Raw genomic sequence first — 25,612 nt, 5'->3', positions numbered from 1 at the left:
CTTTGCTTGTGGAAAAAACTCTTTTGCTTTTGTTCCCCTTCAGGAAGTCATGCTATGGGGCTGGGACTGCCCAGAGGACATGCCCTGGGGCTGGACCATGCAGTGACCCCACCAGTGATAGCTTTGTGCTGTAGCACATCAGGACAAGTTTCTGAAGATCTTACCTACAGAGCATCCTCTGTCACCCTGGACCCTAAACTCGAGCTCTGCATGGCCACATGTGCGCTGCCCCTCGCTTAGTGCCTGCCCTCCTGTCTCCCTGTGAAGGTTCAGCTATTGACATGCACCCCTCTGCTCCCCACGCATCTTGGGGGCTTATTCCCAGCAGCTGGCATCCTTTCCAAATCTCCTTCTACCCATCTGTTGTTACCAAGCCTTCTCTCCCTATTTTGCTTAATTTCTGTCTTTTTTCCTCTTGGTTGTCTTAGACATGCCTGCATCTCTTTGCATATGCCCAAGCATTTGCTTTTAAGTGCCTTAGGCTGGTTCCTGCCATTATGTTGTCGGAGCGAGAGCTGTTGCTTCTTGTTCTGGGAGAGGGACCATGTTCCCAAGGCATCTATTGAGGAGTGCAGCACTCCTGGAAGTTTCTTCATGGCCCCCCTGGACAGATTTGTTGTCACACCTCTTTCTGTCCAGATGACAGTGCTGAAACAGGATCAAGTTGTGTTGGTCTCCTTTCTTCCGCCTCTCTCTGCCTGTAGCCAGACCTTGCACCCTGCCAGGGAAAAGTCCCACCTTCTATGATGAGATTGGCAGGAGCCCTCTTTGCTGGGGAGATCTGAAATACAGGTTTCAAGCTGGGGGTTTCAGGAAATAAGTTTCACTTTGTTTTAGGTAGTTCAGAAAGGTTTTTCTGGAAGAGGCTTAAATCGTGTTGGGAAGGGTGGTTGGTGAGGTGGCATCAGCTCCTGCAGTGGATCCTGCGCTGCCCTGCTCCCCACCTGTCTACTCTTGCCTGAGTAACTTGAAGAATGCCACCCTTCCCTTTGCTTCTCTGAGATCCAGCTTATCCCACCACAGGCATCAGCTCTGGCCACACCTCTCACTGGTTTGCACAGGAGGGTGAGGGGAGCCGGGGATGGCAGCGGGTCCTCCTTGCCCGGATTGCATGAGCCCTGTCACAGATGGATGTGCCGCTCAGCAGTGAGGATGCTGGTGCATTCTAATTGCTGGCATCTTTACTTGTTATGAGTGTAATTGTGAGTAGACGTTTGTTTTTGTATTGATAATTAGGGACTGGAACAGATGGTGAAGGCTTAGTTTAAAGTAATGTGTCCATTAAAGAAAATCTACTGTATACAGCTGAAGATTCTTCACTCTGAGAGCTAAGCTCTTGGTAGCAGAGCTTGTCTTCTCTCTAATGAGGACTTCAGCCATTATAGCCTGGTCAGCTGCCTTCAGTGGAGGCTCAGGTCCTGAAGACTTCTCTGAGTGAATTGTATTGAGCTCCCTCCTGAGCAGAGCATCCCCTGGGCATCTGCTCTGCACACGTGTGTGAAAGGAGTTGCTGGAGTAGCTGTACCTTGAGCAGGCAAGGGGAGGGCAGCGCCTTACCTGCATTTGCCCTTTGGGCACTGAGCCTGCCTGCTGGCACAGTGGAGGTGCTGGGATTGTCTGATGCAGGTGAACAGGCAGCACGGGGTTCATGTGGTGTGGCTAATGGTGTCATGCTAGATGTAGGAGGCATGGGGAGATGATAGCGTTAATACCCAGTGCCAAATAACAAGGACTGGTCCTCACAGCAGGATGAGGCAGGCAAGAGGAGAGGTGCAAGGTGTCTGTGTGGCTTTTCCACTGGTTAGTGCCACTCAGGCAGTGGTCTGCAGTAATCCCCTTGCTAGCAGGCAAAGGGATCTCACTTCCTGCCCCTGCTTTGCCTGCTCCCAAGGGCTGGATGCCTGGGGGAAGCGAACCCTGTGTCTGCACACTGGTGGTGATATTTTGCAGCCCAGAGATGGAGACATGAGCACTGAGAGCCTCCTCTCATCCCCCATTGCTTTGCAAGGAACTAGGGCAAGAGGCAGCATCATCTGCAACCCCCCCAAGTGCTGAAGGAGGGTGCTCAGCAGCCTTAGCCCTAAGTGGCCTGGCCGTAAATGTCCCTGTGGGATTTCCCCTGGCGTCACGGGGTTACTTGAACCTCCCAGAAAATGAAGTAAAAGCCAAGATTTCCTCCAAGAGGAAGCAGCGGAGGTCAATGGGAAATTGCTCAGCTGAGTCTTTCTGGTGCCAGTGCCTCTGCAGTCACGGGGTTAGGGTGAGCTCAGCAGGAATTTGAGCTGAAATTTAGCCAGTTTATGTAAAAAAAAAAAAAACAACAAGCCAACCAAACCACTTTACCAGGTTATGGATCTTCTTGTATATGGCAGCTTCAGGGCAGAATCTGAGCAAGAGGTGGTCTGTAGAGGGTCAAACTTTTAGCAGTGGCTCTCAGCCCTCTTTTTCATTGGGTGTGCAAATTGCTTTAGAAACACAAAGCTGTTGAAGTGTGAGATGTGCATCAGTGTGGAAACCTTGTGAATGCAACCTCCCTGGCCACAGCCACACAGTCCCCTTGGGGCTCCAACAACCTCCAAACGAAAGCTTCTCTGTGTTTCAATTAATTTATCTATTTAATTAGTTATTTTGAAGTCTCCTGTTTAGTGATCATTGCTGCTGCTGCTTTCTTTCCAAAAGAGCCTTTGGGGAGAAACTGGAGCTAAGGGGTGAGATCTCCTGGGTAGGATCCTGGTGGATGTCACCTCAGAGCAGCGCTGGTCCTCGCGTGCTACTGCCCTGCACAGCAGCTGTATTTTATCAGGAGTACATTCCTCTGTCATCATCCCACCCCCCAAAAAATCCCAAATCCCATCCCAATGGCTTGGGGAAGGAAGCTGTAAGTGTGTGGAACAGGAAGGGAGATGATGGAGTGAGAATGCTGCCTGAACAAACCCTTGCGAGAAGTGCCTTTCCTGTAACTGAGTGTGTCCTTACTTACCATGGGGTGGGTGAGCTGGGTCCCAGGCTGGCCGACGCTCCCTGTGTCACCCTAGACTCTGCTGCCTCAGTTTCCTGTGCATGGCACGAGGATACTGCATTTGCTGTGGGGAAAAGCAGAGATCATTTTAGGGGCTCTCAGAGCATTCTTCCCTGCATAGCCCTGCTGGGAGGGGGGACTGGGAGATGCTTGCACGGCCTTTTGCTTCCGCCTTTGCTTCCATTTATGCATGGGCACGTCTGCCTGCTATTTGAAGGGCCATAGTGAGCATTAAATGACAACTTAATGAGGTGTGGGGCTGTTTGCAAGGGATGGAAGGCTTGGTGGTGAGCAGAAACTTCCTGGAGGTCTGGAGCCCCTGGTCCTGAGGAGTTGGAGCTGGGATCGTATTATCTGGCTTCTGCAAACAGAAAAGGGCTGAAACTGTATGGAGTAACATGCTGTGATAGCATGAAGGCCACCATGCTTTTGTGTACACTGTAGGGGTGAATGCGTGGGTGCTGTGGGCTTTGAAGGCTCCCTGGCAGTGCCACAGCAGCATCCTGGGATTGGTTAGGGGCACAGAAGCCTTGCATGCTCCTGAGCACCCTTTCCTTCCCTCTTTGGGGCAGTTGCCTTGCTCTCCCTCCCTCCACGGCTATGCTTACCTCTGGAAGCCAGGCTGGGCCAGCAGCTCCGGCAGGGATTTTGTTAGAGCATTTATCAGTTGTAGCAGGGTGGGGAGTTCCTGGTCACGCTTCTCTGGCTTCCCATCCCAGAGCAGCCAGCAAAGGGAGGGGTGGGAAGATTAATAGGAGTCTCATTTCCCTCATGCAATTGCTGGAGCAGGCGTGGAGAGATTAAAAGCAGCGGTCCAGCGGCAGTTCATGTTCCTGGGCTGATTTTTATTTCCTGACCTTTATTTCTCTGGTTGCACCCATTTCCCTGGCACTGTAAAGCTGCCATGAATACCTGGGAAAGGGGAACGACGGGAGGTGCTCGGCTGTGCCAGCATCTCCTCCTCCTGCTTGTTTGAGACACAAGAACTGAGGAAATGAATCTGCATGTCTGCTTGCTGCAAACAAATAAATAAAACCTGGAGCATTTTCCCCATCTGTTTCTATATGTTGTTGCTCTCGCTGTTATTCTTCTTGTGTTTTGTTGGGTTTTATTTTTAAAGACTGAAAGTGGGGATATGTCAGCTGTATTACAGCTTCTAAACATTTCCCACCAAATTCTCCATCAGAAGACCCCTAGCAGACTAAACCGGCTCAAACAATGTGATTTGTATTTGCTTATATGAAATCACTCTGACAAATAACAACTGTGTGCCAGGGCAACTCAGGGCACCAGACAGATGCAGTGCATAAAAGGGGATGTCTGGTGTTGCGGGGCGAAGCAAGTAGCTGCGAACAAGTTGAATGGGACCCACTTGAAAAGCCCATATGGAGGTTCTGGAGGAGAGGGTGGGCTCTGCCTGTGGTAGGAGTCTTTCCCCCTGTCTCCTGCTGCTTCCAAGGAGTTAATGCAAACTCACAGGCCTGGATGGGGTTTTGTATGTGCATGTAATGACTCCTTGAAATGCAGCATCCTTCTTAGTTTTTAAATAGTTTTATGTGGTTGTTGGGAGGGTCAGAGATGGTAGCATGGGCTTGGTTCAGGCTGAGACTCTGCAAAGAGTCTTGTCCTGCACCATTTGCTCTGGAGTGAAGCTGTTCATTAGATGTATTAGGGCACCTGCTGCTTTATTTCTGAGCAGCTCCAAGGGTCAGATGCATGTTCTGTGAACCCAGCCGAATGTTTTTCTGTGGCTCCAAGCTCATAATGTCATCAAAAACTTCAGGAGTGAATAGTTTGCTTTCCTTTTCTTGTGTTTCTTCAGAAACTTTGATGGATACACGGACAGCGACGGCCGAGCTGGGCTGGACCGCCAACCCGCCTTCAGGGGTAAGTGTTTCTTGTCCAGCTGATCCTTACATGATCTCATGGGGTCCTTATGGGCTATTTAACTTAAAATGCAGGTGGGGAGCTGAAGAAGTTGTAGTGGGAACAGTGGTGCCCCATTGGGCTAGTATGGGACATCTGTGCAAAGCTGCATGGCTGGTCTGGGGCTGAGCATCCCTTCCCTGAACCAGTCTTGGGAGTTCAGCAAAGGTGGTCTCTATCTGCTTGTTTTCTCCTCCCCTGCCTGTCTTCTTCCCAGATGAAGGGTCCATCACCACTCTCCATCCCTCTGCTCACGCCTTCCCTCTCCCTGTGCCAAAAGGCTTGTAATTAGGAAACATTAGTAGGCTCAAAACAGCTTTCATACCTGGAACATCATCCATAATTGCACTCGGCAGTGCTCTTCCCTGGCTATTAATGTCACTTTTATGAAGTAATGAGGAACAAAACACCCTGAGGCACTTAAAACATCTTTTTTATATAATACGAGCCTTTGAGGAATGGAAGCATAAAATAACCTGACTCACATTCCCCTGGCAGAGAAAGTGAGAGACTCAGCCAGTGGGGAAGAGAAGTGGTGGTAGGAGGAGATGTGAGCTGATAGATGGGCATCATGGTAGTACAGGCATCTGATTAGGCAGGGATGAGTACAGCAGCAGAGTCTGTCCCCAGGGCCTCCAGTACATGGCACCAAAGGGGAAAGGATGCCAGCCTGCATCTTCATTAGGGTGTGACTGACTTGGACAGATCCTCGAAAGAAATGAGGCTGCACACCTTTTGCTCCAGGCATGCAGTAGTCTTTATAAGCTGGTTGGTTACAGCTCTTAGTGTTAGGATTTGTCCCATTTAATAGCTCACAACAAATATTAGGGGGCAAATTTGTACCACTTCTTGGCTTGTCCACTGATAATGGCCAGTATTTGGTCAAGCCTCTCCAGAGTGTGGGTGCCAGGGTTTGCAGAGTGTCACCCATCCAAGCAACCTGGCTTAGAGATGCTAAGATACATGTATGAATTTCTGCTTGTTAGGGAGAAGAGTAGCTGCCATCTATAAATGGAACCTTCCTGCACCTTGGGGCAGGAGAGAGGGGGTGGGAGAGGGGCTCCTGGCTACTGCTGGAGTGTCATCTCTTTCTGCCACATTCCTCTCATTCCTCTTGGGGCTGGAGGTGCAGGGATTTGATGAGCCACCTCTCTTGACTCTGGGGTTGCCATCAGCATGGGCTGTGTGCAGGCTTTGAGTCCCTTTGGGTAGTGGTATCCCCCTGTGCTGGGCTGAGCTCTGAGTGTGTCTGTTCACCCTGGCTCACAGATGTGCCCTGGGGCTCAGCGGGGATGCTGACATTAGTGCTGGGGCTCAGATGCCAGCTGGACAGCAGGGGCTGTGGTCGCTGAGGACTGGCTGCAGTGGGGTGTGGGCTGTCCTTCTGCTCTCCCCACTGGATGCACTTTAAATCTCAGTAGAGACAGAGAATAACATTGTCTTAATCTCCAGCTCCCTGTGAATTATTTAGTGGGATCTCGTCAAAATGATGCATTTGTTGCTGTTAGAGCATTGATGGCAGCAGCTGCTGGCACTGTGGGTCTTTCCAGACACAGGCACCTGCTGCTCTTCAGTGCCTGGTTGCAGGATTCATCCCTTGCTGAACTCAAGGGATTCCCAAGGGAGCATATGGGTCTGGCCCCAAACCCTCAGGAGGGTTTTCCAAGTGGCATTACATGTTATTTCCAGCACCATGTGCTGGGTGCTTGAAGTGCGGGTAGGGTCTGCTGGCAGGTTTTGGCTCTGAGTTTTGAGGCTGTTTACAGCCCTCCCGCAAAGGAAAGCAGCAAAGCTCAGGAGATACTCCGTAGAAGGATCTGGCGAGAGAGCTGGCTCCCAGATGGGCACCGGGAATAAAGGATAACAGGTCATGTCCCCCCTCCCATGCACCTGGCTGGGGTGTAGGAGCTGGCGGGTGGAGTGAAGGGAAGGATTCCCTCAGCAAAGACAGTGGAGCTGGTGTTCATGCTGGTGTGAGTGCAGGAAGAGAGCTTGTCATCCGGTGTTGATTGGATGACAGGGCTGTAATGCACATCCCAGGTGGAAACTGGGACCGGGGAACAATGCCAGCCCCCTTGGTTTGGGGAGAACCTTTCTCATGTGAAAAGGTGTCTGATAATGAAAGGGAAGTGAATTCACACATTTTGTCCATGGTGGGGAGAGGGTTTTTTTGCAGTGCTTTCATGGTACAGAATGAGAAGGGAGAGCACTCAGCTGGATGTGTGAGAGTTTATTGCTGTCTTGGTAAACATTGTTTAACAACAACATGCAACCCTGAGCTGTGATCATTGCTTAAACTTAGTGGAGCTGAGTAGGTGGACCCAGGAGCAAGCATTCTGCTGCACTTCTTGGCAGCATGAGGAGGACCCTGCTTTGAAAACAAAATAAGAACCTGTGTTTTTTTACATCAGGGCTGTGTTTTACAAGGGAGAAGCTTGCGGAGTAGGTGAGGAAAGTGGTTGTTAAATGAAAAATGGAAGATGGCAAAATCAGGGTTACAGGATTGGTTGTGGTACATGAGCTCTTTGGGAAGACTCAACGTGACAGAGCAGGTTGGCATCACCCATCTGCCGTTGTATCCCCATGTAGGCACAAACACCCAGGAGTGCTGCCATAGCATCACTCCTGGAAGTTATGCATGATATTCAGAGTGCTGTTTAAAGATTGTCATACGAATAACGCTGTTATGAAGAGACTGTAAACATGGATTAGTTAGAATGAATGGATTATGAGGTTGTAAATCAGTCTGTAGGACTCTAATGCCATCACAGACTATTCACAGTTTGCCGCTGTCCCTTAATTGAAATTGTAGCCTGGATTATATTAATGCCCTTCTATAAATCGAATTGCAAATCTATATTCTGTCTCTCTGCAGCAGTGATGTTTTATTTAGTTAGTTTTCTTTCCCAGGGGAAATGATCCCATCGTGCTGAGAGCCTGGGGTCAGCCTCACTCTCCAGCGCATGTGCTGGCTTAGGCTTTAATGAAGCTGTATCCTTGTGTGCTGCTTTTCTTCTTACCTCCACATACCTGGAGTGTATTTCTTCCCATTTTTACATCTTCTCAGGGCAGCTAAGATGGTTACATGGAAAAGATGTTCAGATGGGAGCGATGGAGGGAGACAAGCAGGGGCAGGAGGGTGAGGATTTCTTCTGATGCTGTCCCAGGTGGCGTTTCTGCCCATGCGTCCTGTTGTGTGTCCCTGACTATGTTTCTAGTCTCTTTGGGGCTTTAGGATTCTCTTTCCAGTCTTGTGCAGAGTGAGTAGCACCTCCATGGCTCATGGGCCACTGCCAGTCCTTCTACCTCCGTCTTATCACTTCTCCCTTCTCCTTTCTGCAGTGGGAAGAAGTCAGTGGCTACGACGAAAACCTCAACACCATCCGTACATACCAGGTGTGCAATGTCTTCGAGCCCAACCAGAACAACTGGCTCCTCACCACGTTCATCAACCGGCGTGGAGCTCACCGCATCTACACCGAGATGCGCTTCACTGTGCGGGACTGCAGCAGCCTCCCCAACGTCCCTGGCTCCTGCAAAGAGACTTTCAACCTCTACTACTACGAGACAGACTCTGTCATTGCCACCAAGAAGTCTGCCTTCTGGACAGAGGCACCCTACCTCAAAGTGGACACCATTGCTGCTGACGAGAGCTTCTCCCAGGTGGACTTTGGTGGCAGGTTGATGAAGGTGAACACAGAAGTGAGAAGTTTCGGGCCCCTGACCCGCAATGGCTTTTACCTGGCTTTCCAGGACTATGGGGCTTGTATGTCTCTGCTGTCTGTCAGGGTCTTCTTCAAGAAGTGCCCCAGCGTGGTGCAGAACTTTGCCATCTTCCCAGAGACGATGACAGGAGCGGAGAGCACCTCTCTAGTGACTGCCCGTGGCACCTGCATCCCCAATGCTGAGGAGGTGGATGTGCCCATCAAACTGTACTGCAATGGGGATGGGGAGTGGATGGTCCCCATCGGCCGCTGTACATGCAAGGCTGGTTATGAGCCAGAGAACAATGTGGCTTGCAAAGGTAAGGCTGATTTTGGCTAACGAGGTGCTTCTATCGGTTTTGAGCTTTGCTTAACAAAATGTTTGTCCCCAGACAAGCTCCTTTGGGTAATGCCTGTTGTGAAATGGGCTCTGCATCGTTTACCTGCTGTGAAGCAGTGTTGCTCTGGGGACCAGGCAGGGATTTGGGAGCAGTCAACCTGTGTCTTCTTAGTGTGCTCCGGTCAGTCCATGGCCAAACTCCATGAGCAGTTGCTGCTGCGAGCCCGCTGGAAGCCTCCTCTGTGATCTGTTACCTTCAAAGTGCCGCGCAGGCTGAGCAGCTTTCATCTGCCTTGTTATTCCCCCAGCAGAGCTGCGGGAGCCGGGAGCTGCTGTTGGGCCCGGCTGCAGCGAAGCTGCTCTGATTTTCAGCATTAATTGGTTTGAATTTTTTTTGCTATGTTTTTTGGGTTTCCCCAGCCCGCTGCTGCCTGCTGGAGGCCTCCATAGCACAGGGTTATAAATATAAAATAAAAACAGCACTCGCTGCTTTTCATCTCCTTTCGCTGTTCTGATGAATATTTCCCAACTACTGTTGGAGGATTGGCTTTATTTGCTGCCCTTTCTGTCTCTTCACAGTTAAGATGGTTTTGTTTTTTTTTTGTATGCTGTTTGGAGTGAGGGAAAAGGAGAGGTCTTTTTGCATGAGAAGCTAACCTCATTTCATTAGTGCTTTCCAGAAGGTAGGCACCACCAGCTTGGGAAGAAGAAGGTTAAAGACAGGTGTCAAAGGGCTTTAGGGTTGGTTTTGGAGGAGGGGGAGTGATGGGAAGAGGTCTGACTTGAACCTCTTTTGGTGCAGGTGGCAGCAAGTGTAGCAGGCTTGGCTGTGATGCTCCTTGGGGTGGCCACCATGCGTTTCTTCTTCATGAAAATGGCGAAGTTAGGATTCAAGCTATGGAGAAACTTGTTTGTTCATCTGCTTTAAACCTAGGAACTTGTGTAGGTTTTCACCATGAAAAGCTACACTCCTGCCTGGCCAATGTAGGGACGGCGATGCCTTCCTGTGCCAGGACTGCAACAACTGTGAAAGGACCAGAGTCCTTGCTTTCCCATCAAGTAGCATCGCTGGTGGATCCTTTCAGTTTTGTGGTTGATCTTGAATGTGGTTTTGCTCCCACTAGGAGATGGATTCCCATGAGGATCTAAAGTGCTCTGTTGGAGGGAGGGCTCTGCAAACTGAAGTGTTTCTGGCGAGATGTTCCTCTACTATTGAATAAACAAACAGAAAGCGCACATGGTTTTATGGCAAAATGACATTTTCTCGTCATTGAAAAATAAATACTCATTTTAACTAAAGACTGGAATTGGGAAATAATGTCATTTGGCCAGAAATGTGGGGAAAACGATAATGTAAAACTGCTGCAGGTTTCAGTGATGTTGACCATTCTATCTGCTGCTGCCGGGGGTGGTGGAGAAAGTTGGGGTCTTGAATGTTTCTAACTTCCCAGGAGGAGATTGTTGCACCTACCCAATGCTTGTTGTATGGACAAGGCAGAGAATGGGGGATAGGAGGACGCAAGATTCTACAAGAAATCTGGAGGGGGGCTTTTTACAAGGGCTTGTAGTGACAGGAAAAGGGGAAACAGCTTTAACCAGGCAGAGGGGAGATTTAGGTTAGATATAAGGAGTAAGTTCTTCCCTGTGAGGGTGCTGAGGTGCTGGCACAGGGTGCCCAGAGAAGCTGTGGCTGCCCCATCCCTGGCAGTGTTCAAGGCCAGGTTGGACGGGGCTTGGAGCAACCTGGTCTAGTGGAAGGTGTCCCTACCCATGGCAGGGGGTTGGAACTGGATGAGCTTTAAGGTCCCTTCCAACTCAAACCATTCTAGGACTCTATAAAGAGGCATGGGAGCAAACCTGCTCAGGGTGGGCATTAGGCCTATCTCCATGGCTTCTTTTGTTTTCTTTTCTCATGCAAACTCCAAACCGGTCATGGTGTGTTTATGCCATCAAAGCTGCGCTGACCAGACCCCTATACATTGGGAATTTGCTGAGTTCTCTGTGCCACAGCACTTGCCTCCAGCTGTGCTCTCACTCCTCAGCAGTGCTGATGCTGAAGGAGAAACCCCTTGTGCTGCCCTAAAGTGGGCTCTGCAGAGCTTCTAGTGAGCGTTTTGCCTTGCATGGGGAGCATGCTTTGCATTCGGCCTCCTTGAGGGAAAATTCAGGATTCTGTCAGGCCTAAGGCAGTAGAAATGTCTTTTATGGATTGACTGACATAATCTGGGATCCTGAAAGGCTGTGGATGCAGGCCAAGCAGGTGATTAAATAGCACCAAGCATATGCATGATGGTGAGACGATGCTTTTTTGATGATCCTCTGGGCACTGTTGGGTGCTGGTATGATGTTGTCTTTAGAGCAGAGCTCCCATAACTCCCCTCTCCCAGTCCTATGAGAGTATTTCCCAGTTCCCATGTTGGGGTGATAGATGAAAGGCTAGGGTTGTAAGTGGGACCTGTAAGCTTGAAGTTCGCACGAGGAACCCAAAACCACTAAACCTGCCAGCCCCTCCTGAAGGTTCATTAAAACCAGTCCTAAAAGCCTGAGCCAGAGCTTACGTTAGGACTGCTGGAAAAATTAACTGCATTTGAATAGAAATCTGACCTTGGGTTGGACTCCATCTTCTCTGTAGCTCGTGTGCACCCTTTGGCCACCAAGTTTCTCCTTGTATCCCTTTAGACTTTGGAGATACTGCAAGGCCCTGGGCATACTGCTGCCCTTCTGATGGGCATGAGGTGTCACATCACAAGGTTTAGCCGTAATAATTTGTTGGTTTTCTATTTGTCTTGGTGCTTTTGAAGGGATTGCATTCCTCTGCTGCCTTCATCTGCTGGGCTCACCTCGCAGAGATGCTGCCAGAATTGGACCCCAGCTCCCAGGAGCCACGTGCTCCTGACATCTGCTCAAAGCCTTCGTCAGCTTGAGATGAGCCACTTAACAAACCCAGGGGAATTGTCACCAAGGGAAAAAGAAGTAAAAAATCTCTTGGTATTTTAAGGCTGACAAAATGGGCTTAATTCTAAAGTGGTGGGGAAAAATTAGGGTTGAATTGTTTAGCCCCCCCCCCCCCTCAGTCCTCTCTCATCCCTCCCACCCCCAGGGATAGAGGCTGCGTTTGTCATGGGGCTATTAGACTGGAGTGGTTTCGTGCTGACAGCAGAGCTCGGGGCCGCTGAGGGATTCATTAATACCAGCTTTTATCGGCACTTAGCCGTTCGCAAAAGGCACAGGCAGGATGCAATCTTCATCTGGGGGTATTTTGAGTCCTGAAGAGATTATTGTTGTGTGTTAGGGTCAAAGTGATGAGGGGTCATTACCAACACATCACTAAGGTGGGGGTGGAGGGAGGTTTTCTTTATCCATCTTGCCTGGTTTTCATTTCCATCCCAGGCTGTTTGGGTTTGGCACAGACCTCCTGGCTGGTGTGGAGTTGTGTTGCTCTCATATGGGAGATGGCATGCCATACCCTAAAACCCACTGGACTGCCTACCCCATCCTCTTCGGCATCTCATGCCCGTGAGAGCTTGTGGGTCAATGTGAAATGGAGGCTGTTACTGAATTCAAAATGAATAATTCATTTGGTGTGATAGCCCATGCTCCGTTCGGGTTGATATTAAATCCATTCATCTTGCTCTGCTCTGTCCCTCAGCCTTGCTTTATGGCTTCCTTGCATGGTCAAGGTGTAATGCATCATTTTGCTGGTGAGGAGGTGGGAGGAAAAGCGGGAGTGGGGATCACTGGGAGGCCAGGGAAATCATTTGAGACCTTGGATGAGCGTGCTGGGTGGATTTTGCTTGTTCTCCTCAAGGAAGATGATTAAACCCTTTCTCTGCTGGTGTTTTACTCTGAAACCTAATGATGGCAAGGTAACCCCTCGCTAGAATGATGGCAGTTGCGAGTGTCTTGGCTTTTATCCCTTTTGATTTTGAGGATGGGGCACTGTACTTTTGTCCTCTGGAATCATGCGTTCTTTCTCTCTGACCTTCTCAGTACCAGGCGATAATTCAGTTGCACAGAGAAGCCAGCGAAGAAGTCTGGGTCTGAATCAGCTTTGTGCTGAATCTTTTTACTTTATAAAAGATTTATAAACCCAGGGAGAAGGGGTGAGGGTGGTCCTGCTGCTTCCCAAGCTTCTCTTGCCTTTGTGTTTTCCCTACTGGCAAATTCCTTTCGTGGTGTGTTCAGGAGCATCCAAGCTGCTGCAGCTTGGGATAATGAACCGACCTGCTTGCTTGCAACAGCTGAGCTAGCAGGGGTGGCAAAATAAAAACTAAACCCAAACCACAGGAGCAAAGCTGGGCTGTGATGCCTGTGAGGCAGAAACTGCTCCTCGAGCATCATTGCTCCCAGGCATCCCAGCTTTCTGCAAGGCAGCCAGTCCCCTTCCCCATCTGCAGGTCCCCCAGCCCTTTTTCAGCTGCCATGCACCAGGCTTTGCCAAGACTTTGCCAAAGCTTTGTGTGTGTGCACGGGTTTATTTTGGTGATCTGCATCCCATTGGTTTCTTTGTCTCCTTTCTGTGTTTGGCCTTCTCTCCTTCCTTGTGCACGGAGGGCTGGATTTGGGAAAGGAGTAGTGGGGGGTAAATTTCCTACCAGTGGAATGTCAAGGAGCAAGCAGCCCCATGCCAGTCCCCCCATTATCCTCCCTTCCCGCTGAGCAGCTCTGGTGATAATTATTGATTTCCATTATTTATCCACCACAGAAGGCTGGAAACAATAGCGGAGCGTGGGATTTATAAAGTGATTTTGTTTTTAATAATAATTAGGAACATTTTGTAATTATTAGTAGAATAATTTGCTAACACTTAAACCCAGGGAAGCGTCAAGTTTTCCAGATCAAATCATTGCTTGTGCTGAGAACTGGGTCTTTTTGTTCTGTCTGGCTGTGCCTTTGCCTACCTTTTTCATGCACCATGTTCTGGTCCAGTGCCCCTGTACTGTGTGTGGCACCCAGTAGAGGTTTCATTGGGTGAAGAAGATGATGATGGTTTTGTTGCATGGGTGGATAGCAGCAAGGGAGGCTGTGAGCTGCCTCACTGTGTCTTGGGGATACAGAGCCCTCCTCCTCTGTGCTTTGGGGTGCATCTGTTCCGGGATGATGCAGTTTCATGCCTAGCTGCCCTGGCACCTGGATCAGGGTGAGCACTTCAAGCATTGCAGGGGCTGCAGAAAGACCTCACTGCCTCTTGCTTCCCCACTGCTTTCTCTTCAGCATCTCATTCCAGCTTGCCTGGCCCACAGGTGATCTCTTTTTGAGCACTTTATCCTCTAAAACAGGAAGGGAAAAACAAAGAGGTAAAAAGAAAGTGTTTGCCCTGCCCATCTCTCCTTTTGCCTTCCCTTGGATTTGGTTTAGCGGAGCCACAGCTTCCCAGCTTGCTTTAGGAAGTGCAACCCTCTCCCCATCCCTGGTTTGGTGGCTGTGGGTGTTGCACCGGCTGGTGGCAAGGTTGGAGGGGTGCTCTGGTGTCCCTGGGGCGCAATGGCACAATGGCATCTGGCCCTGTCCTATGACAGGATATGTGATGGGGCTGGCAGCATCCCAGAGCGGGATGGGTACATTGAGGGCTGGGATCCCTATGAAGAACCCCACCTGCAATCCTAAATAATTGGGCTTAAAACCTGCTTTAAGCTTCCTCAAGCTCTTTCCTGGAGACCAGGACGAGGTCAAACAGTTTGTTTCCAGACCTTTCTGTCTCAATCTGTACTTACGGACACATGGTCACTGCACCAGCAGGATGCGTGCCCGACAGCTTGGATGGAAGGGAAACTGCGGCTGCAATTGATGCTCACGATCCTTTAGGTGGCTTTTGTGGGGAAGACGTTTCTTTGTGTGTTTGGAAGTGGGATTTCAAGCTTTTCTCCTGTTCAACACCCAAAGAACGGGTGGCTGGGCAGTGTGCTGGCACACTGGGGCTGCACTTCTGCTCCCCCAGGGTTTGGGTGCCTGGTATACATTAACCATCAGAAAACCTGATTTTAGACCAAAGTGAGAGCATCCGCACACCCTTCCACACCTAATGGCAGCAGAGAGTGTTTTATTCTGTGTTTAGCTGAGCCACAAACCTCTGACTACTGAGAAAGTGGCAGCTCTCCCAGCTCTTCCCAGGGATGACAGAGGGAGGGATGGAGGGACGCTCCCCTTTGTTGGAGGGGCTTTGCCTTTGCCTGGCAGCCATCTCCCTGCTTCCACCACTGGGTGGAACAGGCAGCCCAGTTTTACCACGGCCACGCTGCAGAGGGGAAGCGTTTGAATCGTTGCGCCTCCAAAAAGAAAAAAGAAGAAAGAAAGGGAAAAAAAAAAAGTGTGATTTTTCTTAAATTATGCCTTAATGAAGACATCCATTAACCTCTGTGGTAATTTTGTAAGGAAAATGTCCAGAAAGCCTTGCTAAATATTTTTTCTAATGAGTGTGATGGGTTTTAATGGAAGTCATAATTAGACATTATTAGCCAAAATGTTCCTTTGGTGGATTCGGGCCCTTTCCTTTCCCACAACACAGGGATGGGGAAGGACCGTGTGTGCCCTGGATGCTGCTGTCAAGGATACTCGGGCACTGCAGCTACTGCTCTCTGGCTTTGTCCCCATATCATGAGCAGGGTCTGAGTGATGTCTGCAATCCAGACCCCTCCAAATGGGAAGTGAAGGAGAAACCTGGATAATGCCCAGGAGAAGATGTGAGTGGAGGTCAGGCAAGCATCACTAGCCTGGGCTGCCCTGGCCGCACTGTCACTGCACGTGGCCTCAAAGGGAATAGGGAATGGCCCCCTAGCTGTATGGGGTGTGTGTGTGTGTATGTGTGTGTGTATTTATTTTGATGCAGTATTTTCCTTCTCAAATTGTACCATGGTCCATTTATGTGTTTTCCCTCCTTATAATGGGAACTTTTAAGTGTTATTCCAGTCTTAAAAAGAAAAATCCCCCCTTGATTTCCACCCCTCCAAGGGTGCTTTTCATGAGCCTGTTTACAAATGGGAGCATAAATCTGCTTCCAAACCCTTGGCTTGTTAATGGTCCATCTAAAAAGCTTTCTGTGGTAGCTGAAGTGTGCTTCCTTGGGGATATAGGGGTGCAAAGCTCTCTGTATGCTGCAGGAACTGCTATGGGCACATGTCTGTGCATCCGTGCAATGGTGGGGCTGCAAAACCCGCTTAGTTTTCCTGACCTCCTCTGCTTACACTAGCCCAGGAGACCCATCTCTCACCCTGGCCTCATCGGGCTGAAGGCCCTTCCCTCTCCGGCTAGTGTTGGGATTGTTCTCCTGGACAATGGGAGAGCTGTGAGGAAGCACAGGATCCGGCTCATGTCCTGCCCCCGCATTGTTTCCATCCTTGTTTGCAAGCAGTCAGCACCTGGCAAACTCGGTGACTCAGCCCGGGGTGGTTTAGAGCCATTCTGTAACTTTTTCCTTTTTTTTTTTTTTTTTTTTTTTTGGCTTTTTTAAGTCATGAGAGTGCTCATTTGGGAACAGCTCTAGCTGGAACCTCTGCTTTGAAGATGGGCTGAGAGAGCTGGGCTTCTGCAGCCTGGGGAGCAGAAGGCTCTTGGGGAGACCTTAGTGCAGCTCCAGTGCCTAAAGGGGATACAGTAAACATGGAGAGGGGCTTTTTACAAGGGCTTGTAGTGACAGGACAAGGGGGAATGGCTTTAACCTGACAGAAGGGGGATTTAGATTAGAGATGAGGAAGAAGCTCTTCCCTGTGAGGGTGCTGAGGCACTGGCACAGGGTGCCCAGAGAAGCTGTGGCTGCCCCATCCCTGGCAGTCTTCAAGGCCAGGCTGGACGGAGTTTGGAGCAACCTGGTCCAGGGGAAGGTGTCCCTCCCCGTAGCAGGGGTTGGAACTGGATGAGCTTTAAGGTCCCATGGAATCCAAACCATGATTTTACTGCAGTTTTTTTTGCCAAGGGATGGGCATCTCACCCATGTTTGGGGCTGTGCTGCACTGTACAGCCCATGACAAGCTCTTTAGGAGTCAACATGTCTCCCAGAAAGCTAGTAATAATAATTAAAAAGGGAAAATAAAGGAGTGTTTTTACCCCTGCTGTCTAGTAATAATAATGATAAACTGGGCATATTTTTACCCCAAGCCATGAGATAACTCACTGGCAGTCCCTTGTGCAGGATGTTTGAAAGCTAGGCTGTGCCCTTGAGGTATTGTTGAGCTTTGCAGGTCTCCTGCAGCCGCTGGTTTGGGAAACAGGCCTTCGCTGATGATGCTTTATTAAGTGAAAGACCCGTTGTGTAAATGCAAGCCATGGAAAAGCCATGGATGTTGTGGAGCATGTCACACTGCTGCACCTCACACTGCTTTCCCTGGGCTGTCAGAGGGGTTTTTGCATGTGTTGGACTTGCCAGCCACAGGGCCTGGGGCACTGTGTGTATGTGCAGAGGAAGGGTGGAGCCCACCAGGGTGAGGGCTAAAAGAAATGAGCACAGATTACTGAGGTTTTAATTTCCCACCCTCTCCAAATCCCCTGCATGTGCTACCTGGATCGTTCTGCACCCAGCTGGTGACAAATGGAGCGGTGCCTTGGGTGTTAGCTCTGAGTGTGTTAAAAGTGGTCATTTGTCACACCTGGTGTCTTGTATCTCAGAGGATGCGTTGAGAGCAGGAGCGTGGTGATTAAATCAAAGCATCACTGGCGCACTTAAGCAAGGCTTTTGGAGGAGGGCTGGGGAGCCAGAGGAAAATCCATCCGTCTTCAGCCAGCGCAGCAGACTAGCAGCCAAGAAAAGATCCATGCCTTGTCTATTGGAGCATCAAACCAAACGAAGTAGTCAGCTGTGGGTGCCTCAAATTAAGATGTGCAAACCTGGACGAGGAGGGAATTGATGTTCCTCCACACTGCGCTCCCAGGGGAGCCTCACACAGCGAGCAGCAACCAAGGAAATGCAATTAATGGCATGGTGTGGAACTGCATTGCTTAGTTTTCATGTTAAACTCAGGACTTAGCTGCTTGTATGGTATTTCTTGTATGAAAATGGCTGTTAGGAAGGAGAGAGCTGAGAGTAGGAGCTGGTTACCTTGGTGTAGCTACCAGCTATTGTGGTGATGCTATTGGTGTGGCTGCATCCTGCATGGTAATCGCTGACCTCCCAGTGGCAGCATCCCTGTGAGCAGGGAGTGATGCTTGGGCTAACACCATCTCTTCTCATCTCATCTATTGACTTCCTGGGGCCTCTCCAGGATGATGCTCTGGTCAGTGTGGCAGAGCTTTGCCATCTCCTTGCTTTTTTGGGTGAGCACGGGGCTGTGTGTCACCCCAGAGGTGATCTCAGGTCTGGTTTCTGGGCTTTGCTGTCTAAAACTGGTCCATAAAAGCAGAGGCTTCCTAGGGAATTGATACACAAGGCGAATTGAAACGAATAGGAATTGAATTTCTACCCTAGCTCAACTGGTTATCCCCTTGCTGGTTCAGCAGCCAAGAGGGTAAATTGCCTTTGAGTTGAGATTGATATCGACTTATTTTGATCTGATTTTCTTATTTTTATTTTTTACTATATGTTACTGAGGCACTTAAAACCAATTGCTCAATAAACCTACCCTGGACATAGCTTTGGGATGAGTTGATGCATGCCAGCATGGCACACAGGGAGCTGGTTGCTCTCTTTGGGAGCAGGGATTACTTGATGCTTGTGGGGTTTGCTCTGTACAGAATATATATAAGTGATGCTCATATATAGAAATAATAGTAAATTGCAGTCAGCTGTGGGAAATATGGCAGCTTGCTGCTGAAAATGCCACCCGAGGGGTGGAAAGCTTATGCTTTTGTGGATTAATAGAAGTAGTTTCCCAAGGACCAGGGCTTTGTGCAGGCAAGTAGATGTGAAGGCACGAGCAGAGGGTGCCTTTAGTCCCCTCATCAGTGCTACATTTCCCTTCCCCTCTCTGTGTCTGGGTAGGAAGGTGCCTTTCCTCTGAGGAACAGTAATTATGGCTTGCTTGGTTATAAATATTCATAGGGGAGCTCTCTTAATTACTTTTCTAATTAATTCCACACATGGGGCTCTTGGAGGGGGGGGAATGAGGGATCTCGGGGAGCAGTTGCGCCTTGGCTGGGACATCTTCCCCTGCTGAATCCATCCTCCCATGCCAAAACCATCCCTGGGCATGGTCCTCAACCAGTCAGTCAAACTGCAGCCCCAGAGGCTCATCTTCATCAGGATGGCAAGGTCCTGCTCCATGATGGGGCATCCCACCACCCCAGTGCAATGCAAGGCACGATGTCCTCCAGTGTCATGGCGTGGATGCATGGAAGCCGTGTGTCCACATGTCCCTGGCTGTGCCAGCAGTGCAAACCTGTCCCTGTAGCTGGAGCTATCCCCCATCCTGGGATGACTCATCTTCATGGTGTCAGCACTAACAAGGAACCACTTCAGCTGTAATTAATAAGCACTTGATGCTCTCTAGATTGAGGGGATACTGTGTGGTGTGAGCTGGCAAAGGAGGGAAAGGTACTTAATTAGTTTCGATTAAGAGTGGTAGATGTTTGCATCCCAGCCAGGAGGGGTTTGTGCTTCAGGGAGCCCAGGGGCGATGCTGCTCCAGTTTCCCATTTGGGAAAGGTGCTGGAGTTACGTGTGACATTGGTGGCTCCTGAAATCCCCAGGGAGTTTCTGCTGGTTGCAAAGCAAAGATGGATTGTTTTTAGGGTCTTCTAACTACAGCCCCTGCTAGCACCTCTGTATCTGAGAAAAGAGCTAGTCTCTGAGATCCACCATGCATTTTTGTGGCAGCTCACTTTCCTGCTCATTAGGTGGCTCAATTGCTCACGTAGGTGTTGAGTGGTGAACGGAATGTGCTGTGTTAAGTGGTACATCAAAGTATCAGCTCTCCTGTACAGCTTTCAGTCTGTGTCTATGGACTCCTGGAGTCTCACATTGCTGCAATTCATGGGGGAAATAGTCTCATGCCATGAATTCTGTATTGAGACCAGTGCCCGGGGTAGGAGTAAAGCATCTTCTGGGGCTTGTATTTTTGGAATGTGAGTCCTATCCTGAATCTTGATCCCCCCACTTGTTTGCTTCAAATTCATCAGGAGATTCATTGCAAGTGACATTGCAGTGCTGGGGATGCATTTGCTCACCAGCACATGTCTTGGTGGTACCCTTTCATGCTTGGCCAAGTCGACCAGGATTGATGCAATCTGATGGCCATCAGCATCACCAATGTGACACTATGAGCATCTCTTGCCTTCGTAGCACCAGCCATCTTTAGCTCAGCCTTAGTTTTATCATCCTCATTAAAACCAAGAGTGCCCCAGGTTGTGAGGGTTTTCCCATGTGGCTTCTTCCCCACCCCTTAGCTCTGGTTTTAACATGCAGCAGAGATGTAAATATTCATCTGTCGCTGGTAGGGGTGGGGAAGCCTAGGAGAAGGGGGTTGGACACTGCTGTCTATTTCCATGGAAAATCAATATCCCTTTTCCTTACATGTCATCCCCAGGGAGAGCTAGGTCGTGGCATTTCATTTGCAGCTACTATTCAGGTAGCTCCTGGCCCCTCAGCCCATGCGGTTTGGGACAGCGATGACAAAACCAGCCCTGTCCTGCTTGCACAGCTGACAGCCCGTGGCAGGCTCCAGCTGCTAAATATGTTTTTAAAGAAGAGTAGAAGGTTAAATCACCTCAAGTCATGGCTGAGAGATTCATGCCCCCTTCATTTGTTGACTCAGAATAATAAGCTTGGCAGCATTAGGACTGTGATGAGCAGCTGGTGCCCATCACCACTGTGGCCATGCGTCTGGTGGTTGCTCTACTTCCAGCCTGTGCAGATGAATTGTGTAGTGTTTGATCAAATTATTCAGTGTTTGACCACTGAACGTGGGTGCTCAGAGAGGCAGTGCTAGCCTTATCCTTCCCTGCAGTGCCTCCCTGTTCACTGTTTTTGAGAGCAAGGCAAGTGTCCCTGCTCCCTTCAATAGCGGTGCTTTAATTCCCAAGGGGGAAGACCTGAAACACTGGGGAGAAATGGAAGTGGGCTTGAGGGTTTCCATGAGCTGTGCCAGGTGCCCTCCAGCCGCGTTTCATGCCTGATTTCCCATGCAAAATTGGTGGAGCAGAAGATCTGGTGTTGTTATTTCAGTGTCAGGTTTATGGAAAAAGGGGGAAGTGGTGGGGAAGTTGTGGTGTGAGAGCAGGTGGCCTCAGCCTGGCATGAAGTGGAAACTAAACTGGAGCAAAACCCAGGTGGGAGAAAAGTGATCTGCAAAATGACTTTCAGAAGTGGGTTTTTTTCACCCCCTGTTGTCTGTTTTGGAGAGCAAAGCAAGTTTCCCTGCTCTGCGGTGAGCTGGCAGCCCTGCAATGCTGTCTGCCCAGGGCATGCGTGCTCTCCCCTTTCTCATCCAGCAAATGGGTCTGGGACAGATTTCATCTTTAGACCTTCAGAATCCCTCTAACCATGAAAAGCAGAGAAAGTCAAGCCCAAAGTGGTGGCTAAATAGGCAAGCGTGGACCTGTTGGAAAGATGGGTGCTGCAGGCACATGGGAGCCAAACTTGGCTGCTTCCATGCCCTACTGGAGGCTTAAACTCATTGTTTAGGCTCATGGCACTACCTAAACAGCTCTTCTGCATCTAGAGATCCTTAATCTTCCCAAGCCTGCTTTCCTGGAGGAAAAACACTTCTGGATGAGGATCGGCTGAGTTTTGCTTGCAGCCAAGCACACACGGCTCAATCTGCAGGCACCTTGTTCTGCCCTGGGGGAGCAGATCCTTGGTTGATGAGGGATGGGATTTTCGGGAGAGGCAAATGCAGATGCACCCACACTCTATTACCTCTGATTGGCTTCGCACAGCTACCTGCAAGTGCCACTGAAATCCTGCCCTGCTTTGATTGATTCCTTATCTGTGAGAAGAGCAGCAGCAAAAAAAAACCTGAGAAGGAAAAAACCACACTGAATTTTACTTTTCTCCCAAGAATAAACCATGGCGGGCCAGGAAGCTGCCGACTTCAATTTACATGTGTCCCAAGGCAGATCTAAACCCATTTCTCCAGAGATAAGGGTCTGGTTTGATTAACCATCTGTGCCATGAAGAGCCAGGGCCTCTTTCCTTTACACACTGAGGAGAGATGCAGCCTCTTGCCCACAGGATGCAAACCCAGATGCTGGAAGCTCGTGTTTATCTCATGAGTTTTTGCCTATACAGTGTTGAAATACAGAAAGGCAATGCGACGAGGCAGGCGCTGTTTGTAATTAGCTTGAGTGAGCACTTGGCCTTGGGGTAGGAGCAGCTCTAAGTGGTTTGGAATGCTGAGAATTTCTGTGTTTGGCTGCAAAAATGGTGAAGTTTGCACCAAAATGTGGTTTTTATCTTTCCCTGAGATGTGGCTCTGTTGGGGTGTTCTGTCCCCAGGGTGCTGTGATTTCTGGCATTACTTGGGGACTTGTACTGAGCTTCCTCCCTGGAGGAGCACACGTCTGTCTGAGGGGGTGGGGATGCTCCAGCCTCCGTGTTTCTCCATCTGGGTCATGCTACTCGCCCTGCCCCAATGACTGGATGTAGGAAAGGAAATTTGGTGGCTGACGGGTGTTTCAATACTGGGTCTGACCTCCCTTCTCAGCATGGTCAGGAGGGCAGGATGCGTATGGTGGGTACCCTCCCACCCCTCCTTGCTGGAGCATAGCAATGCTCCTAATAAAGAAGCCTCTTCAGTTTAGTTTGCAGATGCCTCATAGTGGTTGGCATGGCAGTGTGGGCACCGGTGTTACTGACTGCCTGCTGAGCTTGGTGTGGCCATGCCAGGGCTGAGGTGCTCAGGAGAAGCACTTGACTTGGTAGAAAAGGGAACTGGATCATTTAAAAAGTAGCAAGGAGGTGGGGGGAGGAATCCTAAACAACCCCAACCCCTTTTCCAACAGAGATGCAGGAGGGAAGGGATGATGGGAGAACATCAAGTAGTTAAACCTCTGGCAACAAGTGCCTCCTCCCTGCTTGGATGTCTGTGGAGAGGACAAAAAGAGGGGATGTGGTATCACCAGTCTCCTGATGCTTCCTGCCCCTGTAATCACGACATCCTCTAAATGTTGTTCTATGGCATGCAGTCTCAGTTGGGTGTTTATTTGCTTGGATGGTATCTTTCAGCTGAAAGCATCTAGGAGGGCTTCCTAGCCTGTATGGAGGCAGTGGGACAGGGAGGAGAGCTGCCTTGCCGCTAGAATTCCTATCATTTGAGCTAATCAGTTTGAAGGCTGAAAAATTGATGGGCTTTCCCCTCACCTTCTTTTCTTAGTGTGCTTAAAGATATATGCATTTGGTGTGGGCAAAGGGGTTTCCAGTAAAGCATCTCTCTCTTTATTTTTGGTTTCATTGAAAACTCATGAGCCTCTTGCAGAAAGCATTTGGTTTAGGGGCAAGTTTTTTTCCTTAATGAAAACTGTCATTTCCAGAAGGGGGGGAAATGGCCTTGAATCCTTTTCCAGTGGGCTGTAAGTGCAATGAGCTGCAGTTCCTCTTTTGCTCATGGCTTGTGGTGTCCTCAAGTGCAACAGGCCCCCTTCCCCGCTATCCATGTCCTGGGGGTGCTGGTGGGTGACATCCACATGTCTTTTTGGAGCAAGGCTGGACCATCTGTGCTCTTTATTGCCTTTGCATGTGGCAGTGCTCTCTGCACCTCCAGCTTGCTTGAGGGCATCACATTCTGCAGCACTGCTATTTCTAACCCATCTCTTCTTACCTGCTGTGCTAGTGTTGTGGTTTAAGCCCAGCTGGTAACTCAGAACCATGCAGTCATTTGCTCATCTCATCTCCTTTCTTCCCCCTGTTCAGGGAGGATGGGGAGGAGAATTGAAAGAATCAAAGAACAGTCCAGTAACTAAAGTATAATATAAATCTACTAATAATAATAAGGGAAATAATAAAGGGAGAGAATATAAAACTAAAAAGAGAAAGGGAAAGAAAACAATAAACACAAGTGACTCACAATACAATTACTCACCACCCGCTGACCGATACCCAGCCCAACCCAAGCAGCAATCTGGGCCTGGGTAACTTCCCCCAGTTTATACACTGGGCATGACGTGCTGTGGTATGGAATACCCCTTTGGCTAGTTGAGGTCAGGTGTCCTGTCTCTGCTTCCTCTCTGCTTCTTGTGCCCCTCCTCACTGGCAGAGCATGAGAGACTAAAAAGTCCTTGATCAGGGTAAGCATTACTGAGCAACAACTAAAACATCGGTGTGTTACCAGCTTTATTCTCAGACTAAAGCCAAAACACAGCACTGCACCGGCTACTAGGAAGGAGGACAAAATAACCAGAACAGCCACCATAACCACAGATGTGCTTAAACACAATGAGTTTGTCCTGCAAAGGCATTGGACCCAAAAGGGAACCCAAAACAAGCATGAATTTGTGAATACCTGGCAAATGTGGTTAGGTTTGCCCCACCAGAGACATCAGAGGCATGGGAACAATGAGGCGGCGCAGGCTCAGTTTGCTGTGGGTGAAGGAGCTACGGTGGGGTACCAGTGAGGGGAGGAGATGGGCTTACTGAATGGCCAGCTAAAATCTGTAATTCTTTTCAGAAGCTCCTATTTTAAAACCTGATAAGGAAAACTGCCACTCCACATCCCCAGGGAGCTTTAAAGCAAGTTAATATAGAGGAGATGTCTCCTTTCTTTCTTTTCTTTCTTTCTTTCTTTCTTCTTTTTTTTTTTTTTACCAGACTAAGCTTCCCTGAGAGAGTAATTAAAAAGTGCAAGTTCCAGGTGCTAACCGAGAGGATTTAGTTTGAAGAATGAAATGCTTGGATGCCCCTGCCCTTGTGCCCCTTCTGCAGAGCATCTGGTCTGTTAACGGGTGGCTTAGCCTTCGGTAGGAGCAGGGGTGGAGGATCAGAGTGATCCCATTTACCTCCAGCTCTTTCTAGGTCCCCAGGCACCTGAAATATAAGGGTGCAGGATACAGGCTGTTAAGACAGGAGAGTTACCAGTAACAGTTACAAAGCCTCGCAGTGCTGCTGTGTGCCGCTACTGCTGAGTTTTGTGCCTCATCGTTTCCAAACACACCCGTAGTGCTTAAACACAAGGAAATGGATAGTTAAGCACATCATTAATCTTATCCAGCCCACATAATCAACAATCAATTAATTCTTCTCTGAGCTGGAGAGATGCAGATTGCGCCGCAGCCTGGGCACTGGCAGAAGGAGCACGTTTCCATAGGGGAAAGCAAGGCAAAGACTCATCCCGTGCTTGTCCGAGGTGTTAAAGTGGATTCAGACCTTGCCAGCTCTGGGAAGCTTTCTTGCAGCAGCCCTTAAATCAAGGTAAACATTGTGCTTGCTGATAATGGGGTGATTTATTGCTCCCTCCTGGTCTTGAGCCCTCTATCCGAGCCTTACGCTCAGACTGCGCATTTACCATCTGAAGGGTTATGGATCCCATGCTGCACAGGTCTCTAAATCCCATTATGGCATGGTGGGGGCTTGAGAGTTCCAGCTTCATCTTCAGTGTGAGGTCATGGTTTAGCTCCCCCAGAAAGACGGGAGACACAGGCAATAGTGAGAGCAGAGGGCTGCAGCTTGCAGCAGCTTGGGAGAAGAGAGAAGGCATCCACCTCCCCTGACACTGTGGAAGACTTTAGGCAAGCACAGTGTAATTATAGGAGAGGAAAAGTTAATTG

General features: G+C 49.4%; 1 protein-coding gene across 3 annotated transcripts in view; it reads left to right on the top strand.

The window, feature by feature from the left end:
• EPHB1 (EPH receptor B1) overlaps positions 1–25,612 on the top strand; it is a 77,650-nt gene that overhangs the window by 19,507 nt on the left and 32,531 nt on the right. For all 3 annotated transcript variants that reach the window (XM_062606498.1, XM_062606499.1, XM_062606500.1), the window contains exons 2-3: positions 4,842–4,906; positions 8,288–8,969. In XM_062606498.1, the coding sequence (XP_062462482.1) occupies positions 4,842–4,906; positions 8,288–8,969 (747 nt within the window). The remainder of the gene's footprint in view (positions 1–4,841; positions 4,907–8,287; positions 8,970–25,612) is intronic.

This window comes from Pezoporus occidentalis, unplaced genomic scaffold (genome assembly GCF_034315485.1).
Source record: "Pezoporus occidentalis ecotype Australia unplaced genomic scaffold, CSIRO_AGI_Poc_V1 ctg97, whole genome shotgun sequence".
NCBI classification, from domain to species: Eukaryota; Metazoa; Chordata; class Aves; order Psittaciformes; family Psittacidae; genus Pezoporus; species Pezoporus occidentalis.
The sequence above is the reverse complement of the archived record's forward strand: the minus strand, read 5'-3'. Positions and strand labels throughout refer to the sequence as shown.